This window comes from Nanorana parkeri, unplaced genomic scaffold, assembly GCF_000935625.1.
Source record: "Nanorana parkeri isolate BGI_ZX_2015 unplaced genomic scaffold, ASM93562v1 scaffold264, whole genome shotgun sequence".
Taxonomy (NCBI): Eukaryota; Metazoa; Chordata; class Amphibia; order Anura; family Dicroglossidae; genus Nanorana; species Nanorana parkeri.
The window spans coordinates 1,223,058-1,239,678 of NW_017306532.1; the positions used below are offsets into that span (position 1 = coordinate 1,223,058).

The 16,621-nt window shown below is 42.2% G+C and overlaps 1 protein-coding gene across 1 annotated transcript in view; it reads left to right on the forward strand.

Annotated features, from left to right (window-relative positions):
* Window positions 1–15,735, forward strand: part of CNST (consortin, connexin sorting protein) — a 55,505-nt gene extending 39,770 nt beyond the window's left edge. The window contains exons 3-4 of the mRNA XM_018557054.1: window positions 10,048–10,183; window positions 14,836–15,735. Of these exons, the coding sequence (XP_018412556.1) occupies window positions 10,048–10,183; window positions 14,836–15,041 (342 nt within the window). The 3' untranslated portion in view covers window positions 15,042–15,735. The remainder of the gene's footprint in view (window positions 1–10,047; window positions 10,184–14,835) is intronic.
* The last annotated feature ends 886 nt before the right edge of the window (window positions 15,736–16,621 follow it).

Here is a 16,621-nt window from a genome sequence, read left to right on the forward strand (position 1 = left end):
ATAATTCCTAGACACTCCATGTTCTGTGGCAGAGTTGGTGAACATATTACATTTAGTGCATGTGTATTGAAAGTACCATTTCATATGGAAAAATGATCAAAGATTGATTTCAGCACCTTGTCCAGCATACTGTTAAATGCCTCCTGCCAGTTCAAGGCTTGAGTTGGGTTCTGCAATACACTCTTTTAATGTTACTGTACCTAGAAATGGCATGCTGTCATTCAAACCGATGCTAGAAACTCTATTTCTGGTGAGGTTTCCTGCTCCCATGATCACAAGGTGATGTCTGTTTACTTGTTTCATGTTTCAGGAAAACATGTTGCTAATTCTTTCATCACATATTCTATAATTACTGGTGAGGTACTGTTGCATTCTTTGATTGTTTATGCTTGTATTGAAAGGTGTATCTTGGGTCAATCAAACTGCGTGCGGGCTTGAAGTTCGTTGTTGACATGTAAAGCCTGTAATTATTGATTAGGTAATTTATTTTCCACTTTGCAGACAATGTCACAGAATCTCCTTAACACCTAGGTACAGGGAACAGATCTTGCACACGAGGTTACAGTTTTGTAAAGCAACTTGTTTTTCATGCTTTGTTTGCACATCTGCCTAGTTGTTAATGTTTATCGTCTTCCTATTAATGGTTTGTTGTGTTCAGTTGCCATTTAATCACCTGTAGTGTAGGACTCTATTGTACTATTGCTGTAGTTCACATTTACATTGTTCTATATGGAGTTGTAAAAGCGGGAAATTCTGGGCAAACGGCTAAATACACTGTGGATAAGGATATGTAACTGTACAGGGGATCTTGTGTTTTATACAACCCCTACCATACTGCGCAATCAGACAGGTGACGTGTATTTCCTGATTATCCAGTTCAGCTTCCTGTGTCGCGTTTATGCTTTAGCATTCTCATTGGGCAGTGAATGAGCATCATCTCTGAGCAGGAAGCGGTAACTCTAGACCACTATGTGGCAAAATCCTCTTCCTGACAGAGGTGTGTGTATCACAAAAAAATAACTGGCCAAAATGAGAGATCCTTTGGCAGGTAAAATAGTAAACAAGTATGGTAAATGGAACTGTATGGCTAGTGTTTAAATATGGCTAACATGCCACTTTGTATGAATATGTAATCAGCACACTGTGTACTGAACCAGAGACACCACCTTGAGTACACAGATTGGTAAATAAGGATCGGTAGATAAGGCGGACAATACCCAGTTCTGTTTTAAGGGAGAAATGCCTTCATTATATGTTGTGATTAACAAGGGTGTGCACATTCACCGTACAGCAGAAATGTAAAAGGAATGTGGTACAGTGTCATATCAATGGACTCCTTGTTTCTGGAAAACCAAAAAAATCATAGCTGGGTAATTGGCTATACTTACTGTTGGTAACAAAAGCAGGTCAATTTCCAACTCTTCAGCTAACTTGTTCTTTTCATAAAAAAACAAAAACTTGTCTGAACCCAATGTCATATGAGTTTTGGGGCGCTTCTACTGGTAGTGACAACCAGTCTGAAGAAGCTCTCCATCCTCTTTACTTGTCCGGCTAATCAGTCTTGTCTCCACCCTATTGTGAGCTCCTAAGTGTAGCAAGACCCCTGTGGCATTCAAGTCACCAGGAACCAATTAGACCAGAGGTGCCCATGAGGTCGATCGCGATCTACCAGTCGATCACAAAGCGAACACTGGTAGATCGTGATCGGCTCACTGACCTGTGTCCTGTCCTCCCGCGGTGCTCGTGCCGCTGAATGTGTCAGACGCCGCAGACGGGAAGGGGTGGCACATTTGGCCATACGAGCACCGCGGGAGAACAGGACGCCAGCGCACAAGAGGGGACCAGTGGAGGTAAGAAAAGACTGATGGGAGAGACAGCAGAGAAAGTGAGAGAAGAGACAGCAGAGAGAGAGAAGAGAGACAGCAGATAGAAATGGGAGAGAAAGAGAAGAGACAGCCAAGTGAGAGGGTCGGTTCACACCACAAAGTCTGCGTTTCAGAACGCACTGGAACGCAAGTCGGCCGGCTCCCTGCCTTCAGGGGCGTGGTGGTGCATTGAAGTCAATGGCACCGCAGCCACGCCTTCCGCCCAAAGTCCTATCGCCCGCATGGGAACACAGGCACATCAGTGCCTGCGTTCCGGTCCAGTGCGATCTGCAAAAATATAAAGGAAATGCAGAGATCTGGAGGAAATGTACAGAGCACACCAAGATTCAAATATAAATACACATGCCTCTTGGTTTTAGTAATATTTGCTTTACCATGGAACTCGGCTTTACTTAAAAATAGAAACATTGGAATTTATCACCCAAGCCAAGATGGAACCACCCATCCAGGTGCTTACTTACCTCTTCACAATGCCAATGGCCTCCACTGCTGTTTACATCATGGCCCAAAATCTTCTCTGGTGCTGGCCACACATCATAGACTTGAATAAGATTGAACTGGAGATACTTGGAGTACGGCCTCATTCAGGTATGTGGGGAGTTATTGTTCAGATGTGGCCAGAGAAATGTTTCGGCTGCAAGATGAAAGACTGTGGTTGTCATGGATAGGAATGTAAGCACTTAACTGGGTGGGGGGCTCCTATTTTTATGCTGGGGGGCAGGTGGTGGGGTTTTGGTTGGTTGCTTTTTTTAAAGTGACACTACATTCAGGAGTTAAATCCTAAAAATGCATTCAAGTACATTATTAACAAAAATGTATCTTATTTGTGTATCACTGGCTGTAGATCCTCAAATCATCTCTGAATGGTGCTGACACTGTGCTACCTTCTGGAGGGTGGCTACGTTTGTTCCACATGGTCCCTGTGTGTGTTGTAAAGTAGTCACCGCTCCAACCTCACTCCCTTGATGGGCTACAATCTCAATACAAATGAGTAAACTAAAATGGACAGTGGCAGCACCAATTCAGAGATGAATCTCAGGTTTAGTTTACTCATTTGTACTGAAGTTATAATCTATCATGGTAACGAGTTTTCAACACACACAGTGACCATGGGGAACAAAAGTAGCCACCCTCCAGAAGGAAGGACAGTGTCAGCACCAATTCAGAGATGATTTGAGGATCTACAGTTGAGTGATGCACAAATAACATCAATTTTTGTTAATATTTAAGGCACTTGAATGTATTCTTAAGATTTAACTCCTCAGTTTAGTGGCTCTTGAAACAGTTAATCATCATCTTGCAGTTAAAGTGACAATAAAGTCAAAATCTTTTTCCCTAAAGCACTTAACTTAAATGATGTCTCTTAATCCGATCTTCTTTCCTGTCCTTTTCAGCCTTCTCTCCAGCGCTGCGGCGGGTCTCCGATCCAGCACTGACTCCTCTGTCTTTGCTGGCACTTCCTGTCCCACGGTGTCTGCATGCGGGTGCACACATCCATAGACTTTACTTGCGTCTCTCCTTGTCTCCTGGCCGAAAATCCGAACTGCGCATGCGTTCACCCCAAGATGCTTTGCGGCCGCCCCCGAGCATTGCTAGCAGTAGATATATGCAAAAAACGTGAGGGTTTAGAAACCCTTTAATGTGGCAATTAGGTTAGTTATTGCATTGTCTGGTACACAATGGTACTCTGGCGAGAGGTGTTTCTATCCAGAAGTCAGAAAGTTGCCTCCTAGGTCATTGTATTAACAAATCAAGGATTACTGTTTAACATGCTGTTTTCTTTGGGGTTTTAATAACTGCATTACTGCTCAGTTTGTTTGATTCGACGGAACTTGCTCTAAGCCAAAGCCTGTATTTAGTCAGTAGATTACTGCTTAAAATAATAACCACAGTATTGACATTTTCGAGCATTTCAGATAGAGACAAAGCTCTGTAATAGCCTTGTGGTTTGGTAGATTTGCTTGGAAGAGTCAGCAGCTGGTGGCTGGTTAGCTATGTAAACGTGTAGCATTCGAGTCGTTTTCATTGAATGCAAAATGCACCGTGCAGTGCCGTGGCGTAAGCATTGGTTGTTAATCCTGGCATAGGAAGATTTACATTACACTTGTTAAGGAGATGGTTACAAAGTTCAGAGCTAGCAGCCTGCTCTTTTGATGTTTATCAGGAACTGGAGTGGAATGACACTTGCGCATACAGTGATCAGGAAACATTCCACTCTCCAAGGATACTCGTTTCTGAAACCTCCGGTGAGTGTATTGCTTGCCCCAGCGCTGTCCAGCGTCAGAACGGGGCAAATGTCACGATCTAATGGCTGGTGACACCGAGGTAAGCTAGAAATCTAGATTTCTGAAAGATTGTCGTAGTAAATCATCGATCTATCCTTTCTTAAAGTGACACTAAACTCATGAGATAAATCTTAAAATGCATGCAAGTACCTTAACTATTAACAAAAATTGACTTTATTTGTATATCGCTCGGCTGTAGATCCTCAAATCATCTCTGAATTGCTGCTGACACTGTCCTTCCTTCTGGAGGGTGGCTACTTTTGTTCCCCATGGTCCCTGTGTGTTGTAAAGCAGCCATCGCTCCGAGCTCGCTCCTGTGATGGACTACAATCTCACGTTTAGTTTACTAATTTGTACCGAGACTGTAGTCCATCACAGGAGCGAGCTCGGAGCGATGGCTGCTTTACAACACACAGGGACCATGGGGAACAAAAGTAGCCACCCTCCAGAAGGAAGGACAGTGTCAGCAACAATTCAGGGATGATTTGAGGATCTACAGCCGAGTGATATACAATCAGTTAAATTTTTGTTAATAGAGTACTTGTATTTTTCACATTTAACTCCTAAATTTAGTGTCACTCTAACAACTAATCTATAATCCTCTTTATTCAGTTAACAGAAATGAGTGTACTTTGATCTTTTTGGAGTTTATGGAGCTTATTTCAGTTTATGCTGTGTTTAAGTTGACATTGAATTTCAGTTCAGTTTATAGTCCTCCAGAGAGTCATAACTAGTATAGCAAAGCAGGTAAAGGTCATATGGTTTGTGGTTTAGTGCAGGTTTGTCGGCTGGCAGATTGGTAGCTACTGTGTTGTTGTAATATTTTGACTACAGACGTCATCTGACAATACCATGGTCCTTATCTATCTGTCTGCATTGCCTAGTCGCAAATAATCAGATTCATACTTTCATTTGCTGAGAACCTTTTTACAGTGTAGATTTTAATCTGACTGCTTGCTTTAAGGTGACAATGCTCATTGAGGGGAATTTATCAAAACTGGAGCAGCTGTGCATGGCATCAAATTAGCTTCTCTTTCATTTTCAAACCTTAACTGAAGAGAGAAGCTGATTGGTTGCCATGGGCAACTGCTCCATATTCTGTTTGCTCCAGTTTTGATACATTCTCCCCATTATGTCCAAGTTGATAAAAAGGAGTAGTTTGTGAACTGGCTTCTTTTAGTTGCAGTCAGACATATCTATAACGTCCACAGTTGCACACTATACATTATTTGAGCACTGTTATTAAAGCGTAAGTTCAGTCGGTCAGTAAACAAAAAAAGTGCTGCATTGGTGTTTGCCATAATGTAATATGCACAGCATTTTAGCACATTATGGCCAACTTACCTGGTAAAACGATCTCCTCCAGCACTTCGCTGCCGCTCTCGCCTGTGGTGCCATAGTCTTCCGGTTATTTCCCGGGTTCGGTGTCTTTGGCCTCTTGATTGGCTAGCCAGCATGCGTGTGGGAGTAATTCTCAACATGCTGGGTATGTGCGCTGAGCTGAGCACACACCAAAAATAGAAAAATAGTTGACAGGCAGGTAGGAGATTTTTGGCAGAACAGACTTACACAGTCTCTTCAGCTATAAAAACCTGCCTGGCAGCATTAAAAAAAACAAAAAACAATGCTTTACTTCCGCTTTAAGCAGTGCTGGCCAATGGGTGGCGCAGTTATCTCATGCAACATACAGTATATGTCACCAACACATCTCAGGTCCAGTTGAAACATTTTTAGGTCTAACCACTCACATACTGTTACTGGTATAAACAGATTTGCTAACCGTATCCAGTATACCTCAAATCCAAATCAACAGTTTACTTCTGTAAAAGTCATACACCATGAAAACAAATACCATGATATTTAGCAGTTAGCCATAACATCATGACCAATGAGAGGTGACGTGAATAACAGTGATTATCACAAATACCATGATATTTAGCAGTTAGCAATAACATCATGACCAATGAGAGGTGACGTGAATAACAGTGATTATCTTGTCATAATGGCACCTGGGAGTGGGCGAGATATATTAGGCAACAAGTGAACATTTTGTGCTTGAAGTTGATGTGTAGGAAACAGAAAAAATGGGCAAACGTGAGGATTTAAGTGACTTTGACAAGGACCAAATGGTGATGGCTAGACAACTGGGTCAGAGCAACTCCAAAACTGTAGCTCTTGTGAGATGTTCCCAGTCTGCAGTGGCCAGGATCAAAAGTGGTCCAAGGAAGGGTCATGGACAACCAAGGCTCACTGATGTACCTGGGGAGCAAATGCTGGCCCGTGTAGTCCGATCCAATAGAAGAGCTACTGTTGTATATGGAGCTGCGTAGCCGCAGACTGGTCAAGGTGGCCATGCTGACTTGTGTCCCCCGGCAAAAAGTGCCTACAATGGGCATGTGAGCAACAGAACTGGATCACAGAGCAGTGGAAGAAGGTGGCCTGGTCTGGGAAATTAAATTTTCTTTTAAATCATGTAGATGGCCGGGTGCATGTGTGTTGCTTACCTGGGGAAGAGATGGCACCGGGATGCACTATGGGAAAAAGCAAGCCAGTGGAGGCAGTGTGATTCTTTGGGTAATGTTCTGCTTGGAAACCTTGGGTCCTGCTATTCATGTGGCTATTACTTTGACCCGTAACTCCTACCTAAACATTGTTGCTGACCAAGTACACCGCTTCATGGAAACTGTATTCCCTGGCAGGGGCCTCTTTCAGCCGGATAATGCACCCTGTCACACTACAAAATGGTTCAAGAATGGTTTGAGGAACACAACAAAGAGTTCCAGGTGTTCACTTGGCCTCCAAATTCTCCACATCTCCATCTAATTGAAGATCTGTGGGATATGCTGTAAAAACCAGTCCAATCCATGAAGGTCCCACATCAAAACTTACAGGACTTAAAGGATCTGCTACTGACTGCTTGGTGGCAGACATCACAGCAAACGTTCAGAGATCTTTGTAGGGTTTTTTTTTTAAGTACTTAAAACATTATGTTATCATTATGAAAAAAATCATCTTAGGAGGGGAGTGTCAGAGCAACGCCTCAGTGGTCCAGTAAGCTACAGAGCGAATGCATAAAAGATGATTGGTTTCTTGCAGCTCTGTTGATCGAGAACTGAGCAATCACATATTGCTGATTGCTCAGTTCCCGGTCTTCTCCCTGCAGAGAGTAGTCAGTCACTGCCCCCACTGTAATTCCCCTTTCCTTCTGTGTTCCTCCAGTGCGGACTGGAGGGAAAGATGGGGGAGGGGAGGGCAAAGCCAGCTGTCAAACAGGCAGCGGGGTGGATCCCAACAATATTGTCGGGATCTATCCCGGGTGCATCGTGGCTCTGCACTGTCAGCATATAGTGGGCAATAGTCCACTATATACTGAGCTTTGGGTGACAGGAGAACATTAGTAAATGTCCTCCTGTGACCCAAAAGAGCTCTCTTTTCAAAGCTTGAGATAAGCCTACTGGCTATGGTTAGGTGACTCCGCAACTCCAGGTCTTCCAAGAGAGATGCCCAAAAGGACCCAAATATGGAAACGGTGGGTGTCAGACCAGTCAGGTAGCAGAGTCCATACAAAGTTTAATGTTTACAATTCAGTCATACTGATAATACAGCCAAGGCATCTCGAGGGGAAACACATCCCCCTTCCGCTGGTTTTAGAACAATGAAAGCTCTTTTGTAAGAAGACCACCAGCCTTCTGCAGTGCACAAATGGTGAGCAGCTGGCCATACATTGGATGAATTTCTTCCAGTTATTGATGGAATTTGCTCAGTGTCACCACCCTTCTGTCTGGCTACTGTCACTGTTTACTTGAACATTTTGCTCCTTCAATTTTCTGATTGAAGGATGCCAATCAGGTGCCGTCACTGTTTGGGTATTTAGATAGTGGCATGCCCACCACTGTCAGAATACAAAGCACACATGGGAGATACATCCATCACAACTGTTTAGTGTTGACGGAGGAGTCTGGCCAGCTTAAAAGTGGACCTTATGGAGGCACATGTCCCCAGCTCTTGCTTGTTGCTCCAAGGGCTTCTGAATTCATTCATGATATGATCTGTTCCTGGATGTGTCCATTCTGCATTTTAGAACAGAAGTTGCAGAAATGAAGATTGCAATTTCTCTTGCTTCCTGATGGGTCGCTGGTATGAAGGAGAACAGGCTATCTTTTTTTGTTGGATGAGCCAGGGCTATTTTAATTGTAGACTTTCTCCTGTGTCCACAAGTACGGGAAATGTCACACTGCGACAGGCAGACTATCCTTGCTGAGATGATATACAAGATCAGCACTTGATAAATCCACTAGATTAGGAGATGGCTGTGACCTCAAACACTTTTTAACCTTTAGCTGAAAGTAAGAGATGCCATCCATTCTCTGCACCTGTGCTGGTTTAACTAAATCCAGTCTATGAAAATCGGGGAGTTTAAATTAGAACTGACTGCTGTAACAATGTTTAAAGCGTTGCTGAAGAACTGATCTTATTTTGCCACTTGGGAACATACAATCTGACTTTGAAAAGTATGGCATGCATAGACAATGTAATATAAAATTCAGGAGCCAGCTTTTCCAGTCTAGCCAGCCAGCATGATGTTTTAGAGGGTGACGCCAGATAATCAGCTACATACAATCTCCTAGAAACTGCTTTCCTGCCAAAATAAATGTAAAATATTTACCCTATATGCTAGGGGAGTAGCTACCTCTTCTGTTCTATATACCTAGATAACTCAATGAGGGGTTCTGCAGACTCTGTGCCACTGCCCAAGCCTGCCCTTTGGACTACTAGTGACAGTAACCACTGTGGGGACTGCTATGCTGAGATCTGTCCTTCTCGAAACTAACCAACACAATCCCCTACTTCTTACCTGCCCCTCATGACTAAAATTCCTGAAATATTCATGCTTTACAGGTGATAGTCCACAAAAGAAAACACTACAGCTACAGTCTGATTACATTCAGCTCCTATGTAATTATGCTGTATAAAAACAAATTTAGAGCATTTCTAATTCGTTTCAGCTTTAAAAGGAAAAAGTGAACCACTTGGCTCAACAAAAATCGACTGAATCGGGTGGAAAATTCTCGGCAGAACAGTGACGGTGTCCTATCAGATGTCACTGTTCGGGTATTCAGACAGTCTGAATACAGTAACTGTAATGGAGTGTTCTCCATCCTTGCCATTCAGTGTGGATGGAGAAATCAATTGACAGGGCTGAATGAAAGGAATCTAAACCTGTTTGGATAGCTTAAGTGGTTAGCATTCTTGCCTTGCTGCTCTAGTTCCAGGGGTTGAATCCCACCTTGGACACTAGCACCATGGAGTTTGAAGGGTAGCCTCATGTTTGCGTGGGTTTCCTCTGGCCACTCCACTCCAGTTCCCTCTCACAATATCCCCCCACAAAATAATGCTATGTTAATTGGCTTTATGTGAGTATGATGGGAACATTAGACTGTAAGCTTGTCAAGTGGCAAGTGTTGTCCAATAAAAAAACGATAAATGTATGTACAATGCTGGAACACTTTTGTTATTGATTGCTTTTCTTATACAATACAAGTAAATAGACTAAGCTCTACCAGAATGATTTCACTGAAAGCCATGTACTCTTTTTAGATAGTTTATCTTGTAATAGTTCATTTTAAAGCAGCTTTACAACAAAGATGTTGGCTTCGTGATCTAATATATAGAGGGCACACCGTCACATATGTACAGTATATGAAATCTTATCATGAAACTATGACACGACTAACGTTTGCTTCAAGAAAACGAAAGTGAGAATAAATACTGCCCTTAAATATATGAATTTAAATATAATATATGCTATAAATAAATCTAAGCACCATACAGCCATTAGGCAGAACACATCCTTATGTCTTATTTTTCTTCTTTAGGTGAGCCCTGTTGCTGGTTTGGTGTCCATACTAAAGAAGCGTACTGACAGTGAGGGAGAGCAGACTTTTCAGTCTTCACAGAAACAGGCAAAGAGGAAAGTGCGGTTCGAAGAAACAGACGATGCACTTGAACAAGGTAGGTTCTTGGTGTGCAAGAATAAGACTGTCCTCATTGGACTGCTGGATAAAAGGCAACAGAAGATCCTCCTTGGAAATCAATTGCTCGGCAGTTTATTTAAAGTAAAGCTGTAAAAAATGTTTAATGTTTCTATAGGGGCACTATGTCGTTTAATTGATCTTTTAACGCCTTTTTTTGTGCGACCTAGAGTTTCCGTGTGTTGGCCTCATGATGCAGAGTTTTGGACTGCTTTACCGCCAACCCATTGTCCAATACAACATCTCATTGGCTAGTAGCGATGGGATAGTGAGGCAATTGAGGGGAATCTAAAACCCTGAAGCTTTGAATCGCCTGTGTGGAACGTACAGCCCAGTCCTGGAGATTGCCTTTGTTCTAGAACAGCATTTCTCAACCTATTTTAATTCATGGCTCCCTTTTAAAAGTATGCAAACTCTTGAGGCAACCCAGTCTAAAACTTAAAAGTAAAAATGTTTAATTATGTGTGGTTCCCCCCAAATTCTATACCACACCTATATCCTAAATAGGGGTCTGGTATGGATTTTTAGGGGCACCCCATGCTAAAAATAACAAAGAAAAACAATCTGGAGTTCCCCCTTCACATCAGAGTCTCCCCCCCTTTTTCACATCAGGAGCCACCTACCTCATAGCCTTAACTAAAGTGTAGCTGCAGCAGCATGATAAGGCCTTCTGACCTCTTCTGAATGCTGGGGGAGGTCCTGGATGCTACTCGCTCTGGATTGGCATCTTGCATCTGCATGATGCTAGTGGCCAGCTTGTCTGCACCATGGAAATGCATGACACTTGAAAAGTTGAAAGCACCCCTGTCAAAGCCAGAAGGCACCCTGGTTGAGAAAAGCTATTCTAGAATATAGCTTGTCTACCATACTGTCAAAGTAGGGGTTGTTGTTCTACATGTAATTTAACCTAAGAAGATTATCATGTAGTGTGAGAATATTTTCCTTTAACCCCCATTTGTCAAAGGACCATTGGGCTATCCCCTGCAATGGGCATCCTTACTGACCCATAAGAATGTGCTGGAGGGGTTCATTCAGAGGCCAATAGGTCCTTGCTTCTTATTAATGTTACTTGAGCAGTAAGAGATGACAATTTTATGAACAACTCTAGAATAATTACATATAAACATCTCAGAACCTCTGTGGGATCTGTGCGGGGAGATTTTGGCAGAGGCTGCAGATCCAAGAATAGGCTTGTAAATATGCCAGTAGAAGAATAAAAATGGGTTCTGCTTCCCAGAAGACAAACTCAACATTTTCTGATGGCATGTTGCCATTCTACAATCATGTGTGGTTGTGACCCAGGTCAACTATGATTGTACAACTGGCAGTACTAACTTGGATGGATGTGCAAAATGTATTTAGATTTCAAAAGGCACAGTTTGTGGCACTCATTTATTTTATTTTTGGAATGCTCTGTCAGTTATACACGTTTTAAGGGTTTGTACAAATAACATTTTACACTATCCCCTGTTGTTACACTTGCATTCCACTCCTTTTTTATCCTTCCTGTATGTTAAGTGGGAGTATTGGCATGCTACTGTGACACGAGCAGTATTGTAATAAGAAACAAAACCTGCAATTCACATGAGCTGAAAATAAAATTGTTCAGGAAATTGTGTATAGCAACAGTGTGCAGAAACCCTCAGTTTCCAAAGAGGGAACATTTAATCTTTATTCACACCTAATGTTGGCATGAACCTACAAAATCATGCAGCAGGAACCCCAAATAATTATTTTGGAAGCAGCAGCTGTCACCTGTTTCAAATAATGATTAGGTGACAGCAGCTGCAGCAGTCCACCGGCACTCCACATGTTATCGTATGTGATGCAATTACATGCGATTAGGGATAGATCACTGTCACTGGATGTACGGTAGATGTGTCATTCTGTTCCTTACCACATATAATGCGGAGTGCCAGCGGACTGCCACTTTCAAATGCTGCTGTTGTCACCCGATCATTAACTTGAAAGGGTGACAGATGCCGCTTCTAAATGGCATATTTGGGTTTCCTGCTGCAGGAATTTGTAGGTTCTCAAACCAAACCTTAACATTAGGTATGAATGAAGCCTTACACTTTTGTTTAAAGGAGAATTATGAGGCGAGTGATTTTCATTCAGCCTCATAATCTGAGCCGACCTGTGACAATGAGACTGTCACAGGTCAGCTCAGTGGATCGGGAAGTGAGCGAAAACATACCGGCGCTTGCTCACTTCTCGATCCTGTGCCGGCAGAGAGCCGTGACAGAGGAGGGACTGGATTCCCCGCTCCGATCCTCCAGCGCTGACTGGCGGAACGGACGGGGGAGGGGTGGGTACAGCTGGCTCTGCCTCTAGATAGGCAGAGCCAGCTGTCACTCACACAGCTGGGCGGATCCAGACATAATTGTCGGGATCCGTTCCGGCTGCGGCATCTCAGTATACCGCGAGCTGTAGCTTGCGGTATACTGAGCTTTGGGTGACGGGAGGACGCTAGTTTGTGTACTCCCGTTACCCTTAGGAGAACTATGGGGAAAAGCCCCGACCCCATAGTTTTCCTTTAAAAAGCTATCTGTAGAATGAAATGTGAGAACCTTAAATTATAGAATGGGGTGTGTAGCACGTTATATCAATTATCAAAAATAGAGTTATTCTTTAAAGCTTAAATGGCATTTAAATAAGTAAGTATGCACACAGAGTTAATAGTGAGCTAGAAACTTCAATGGGAAGGTGCTCGGAAGCAGTATACCTATGCTCCATATTCAGTGTATATACATACTGGGTTTTTGTAAACATCAAATGATCTTTAATAGAAATCTAAAACTGTCACTTTGCTCATTCAAATTGCAGGATTGTGAATTTAAGTGTAACACTCCGTTTATTAGACTATATACATATTTAATCAATTTAGGGTTGAGTTGACAGTATAGAAATAGCCAGTGTGTTTTGGGGGCAGATACAAATCCCCCCTTCATCAGGGCTTACTCAAGTAGAAAAAGGCTTGAAATTGGATACCATTTGTCCAATGTGTGAGAATGCAGAGAGCTCCTCAGCTGCTATTCAGGGCAAAGTAAAATGTTCACATGGTAGTCCACTCCCTCCATTGTAGATACTTGTCTCAATTGGGCTCCTCTATCTCCCATTCTGGTAGTCTGAGCCCTATGGAGTACCTGTACTTCTAGGTATGTGGAAGCATGTGATCCTTTCCGCTTCCTATTGTGCCTGAGCAGGCCGGCCTGAGAGCAATAGGTTCACATTAGGGTGCATTCACGCCAAAATCAGAAGGAAATCGCAAGTGAATGGAAGGTATGTAGACTTGCAGTTGTACTTTTTCATTTCCTTCCGATCCATTGTGATCAGTTTGCCAAGGGATGCTAATGGAAGGGAACTGAAAAATGAATGGGTGTGAATTTGGGCTAGTTTACACCACTCTGACCGGTTGCAATACGTTAAGTTGCGCTGAAAAAAAAGTAGAACATGCACTACTTTTTTGCATCATAACGCAACGGATCCGGTGTGAACTAGCCCCATTCACACCTGTTCATTTTTGGTGCCCTCTCTGTAGCATCCATTGAAAAACTGATTACAACGCAGCGGATCTGGTGTGAATGGGCCCTAAAGGATCAGTCTGCCCAAAATAGACATTTCACTTTTTGGTAGATGATGGAGAGTAAAGCCGGCCATACATCTATAGATTATCTGCAGATTTTCTATGGTCAGATGGAAAAAGTGCAACAGATTCCTCCATCTACACTAAACTGTGTGGATGGAGGAATCTCCTAATGGGCCAAGCTTTAGTATCTTGGCAGTCGGCCCCGCTGGCTCTCAAATTACCTGAACAATGCCTGTATCTAATCAGATTGTTCAGGTATTTTGAGAGCCAGCAGGGCCGACTAGCAAGATACCGAAGCTTGGCCCAGCTGGAGATTCCTCCATTCACACAGTTTAGCGTAGATGGAGGAATCTGTTGCACTTTTTCCATCTGACCATAGAAGATCTGCAGATAATCTATAGGTGTATGGCCAGCTTTAAACTACCTGACATTTCCTTACATCTCTGGAAGACTCTATTAGTAAGTTCTCCAGAGTGGAGTTCCTGGGTCTGCACACCCGTTATGGCCTTTTATGCAGAACTCCCACTCTAGTTATATGTATTTGTGCTTTATATGATTGAAAATGCAGTAGAAGGTGCAGGTGCATGTAAAGGTTTGCTGAAACACCCAAAACTCCAAGGTGGGCAGAAGTAGAGGTATGAAGGGAATTCTGGTAAACATATAAGAATCCAGGAGTTGAGTCAACCCACCAGGCTGCACCTATAGTGTGAACATTACTTTTGAGTGGACTGGTTTAAGTAGTTGGGGAATATTAACTTACATTGACAACAATAGAAATGGTTCATGGTTAGGAACAACCTTTTTTTAGGTGTTTGGGCTTCCAGGCTTCTAGAATTTGTCCTTGCATTGAGCCTAGGGCTTACAGCATTGCCCCTGAAGGATTGAACTGACAACACAAAGTAAATGTTTACCTCAATGATTTAAAAATGTATTGTTATTGTTCTGTTTCTGTCTATATTGTATATACATTTTATTTTCATGGAGAAATGCTAAATAAATGTACTGTACATCTCTAATTAACTGTATACATTTTTGTATTTCAGAAGAAATAGGCGGAGGCTCCTGCATTTTGCTCATAGCACTCTGCATCGTAACAGTGTTCCTTAGCATAGGTGGCACTGCCTTATACTGCACATTTGGAGACATAGATTCCTCCGTATGTAAAGATTTCGCTTCAAACATGGACTTCTACTACACTCAGGCAGTACAAGGAATGGAAGAATTAAGGCATTGGCTCTTTGTCACATAGTGGACCGAACGTTGTCTGGCAAGCTTATAGGGCTGCTTAATACCACTATAGCTTGAGTAAAACCATGATCGTGGATTACAATTTAACCTGCCGAACGAACTTCAATTGTATTTTCAAATCTTATAAAAGAAGAGTCTATAGCTGAATATTTTAAATGAATATATAAAAAAAAAGACTAAGTGGCTATAGTGGTGGGAAAACGGTACAGAGACATCCCACTAAACCTACCACCAGTCCACCTACTGTTTTTACAACCTGCGGCATTCAATTTTCTGGTCAACTTTGTTTCTATTGGGTATTTCAATGAAAAGCCTTCTATGGATAAGAAGTTCCAACGTGGAGGATTTCTGTGTACAACAGCGTATTGCGGCATTCAGTTTTAATGCAATAAGACTGTGTGTGTGTTCTGTAAACTTGGACTCTTAACTTATATATTTTTAATGCTGTTTTTATTTGTGTGTTCTGTCATTTTTAATTTCTATTCAGCTGTGGTCAGAGCACTGAAACAGAGTCTGCTTGTCATGACGTAAACCATGAGATTTCTAAACGTGTCACTTTTATGTTTGAATTAATGCACCATGCTTCCTTATATGTTCTGTGTTTTACTTTTTTTAGTGTTACTTTGCAGTATGACAACACTGAAGCAACCTATGAAGGAAACTTCCATTTAGCCAAGCATGCTGGTCCATGGTGTAATTGAAAAAATCCCCCTATTGTTTTCTCAGATGTCATAGATGTTAAAGGCTTATTCCACCCAATGCAAAAAGAGTTGTTCACGGATTCATATGGGTTAGGTAACCTGGGGAGTAATAAATACCTGTAAAAGCTGCCCTCTTGTTCACTTCTGCTGCTTACAAGTTCTAATGGGGCTGACTTCTACGCTCTCTGTGATATGAGGCAGACTGCAAATTTCCTTGAAGTCTATGCCATGTTACGCAGCAAGGCAGAAAAATAATGAATTTATATAGTGCTGACATATTCCATAGCTCTTTATAGAGAACAGGGGATCTTTTACACCAGTATGTGTCCTTGAAGGTGTTTACAGTCTGATTTGGAGACAAAAACAATCTAGGGCCAGTTTAATTGGACGCCAATATATTTTCGTATTGTAAGAGAAAATCTGAGCAAACAGGCAGACCATACAAATTCCTGCAAGTTTGTAGTCCTGGTCACTAAATGACTGTCGACACTGAAAGCCCTTTAAAACGTGTGGATATGCATGCATTGGCCACTTTATGTACACATGTTACAATATGGTTTAGGCAAGGTGCTTGAACTGTTCATGGTGCGAATCTCCAGCTCCATTGAATCCCAGTTTCAGATTTGTCAGACAAGCAAACTTTTTTTAAAAATTTTAAATGATCTTTAGCTGTCACGTTTTGGTGCCTAGTGTAGCTTCATTTTCCTTTTCAAGGCTAACATTAGTGGCAGCCATTATGGCCCTCCCATCTCGGCCCCTTCTCTTTAAAGTATATATACAGGCAAAGCTCTTTTATCATTTTGGATAGAGTAGTGGAGGGTTATAACTGTGGAGGGTCACTGTCCGTTTTTTTGCCCATCTGTGTCATTAAAAGATATTC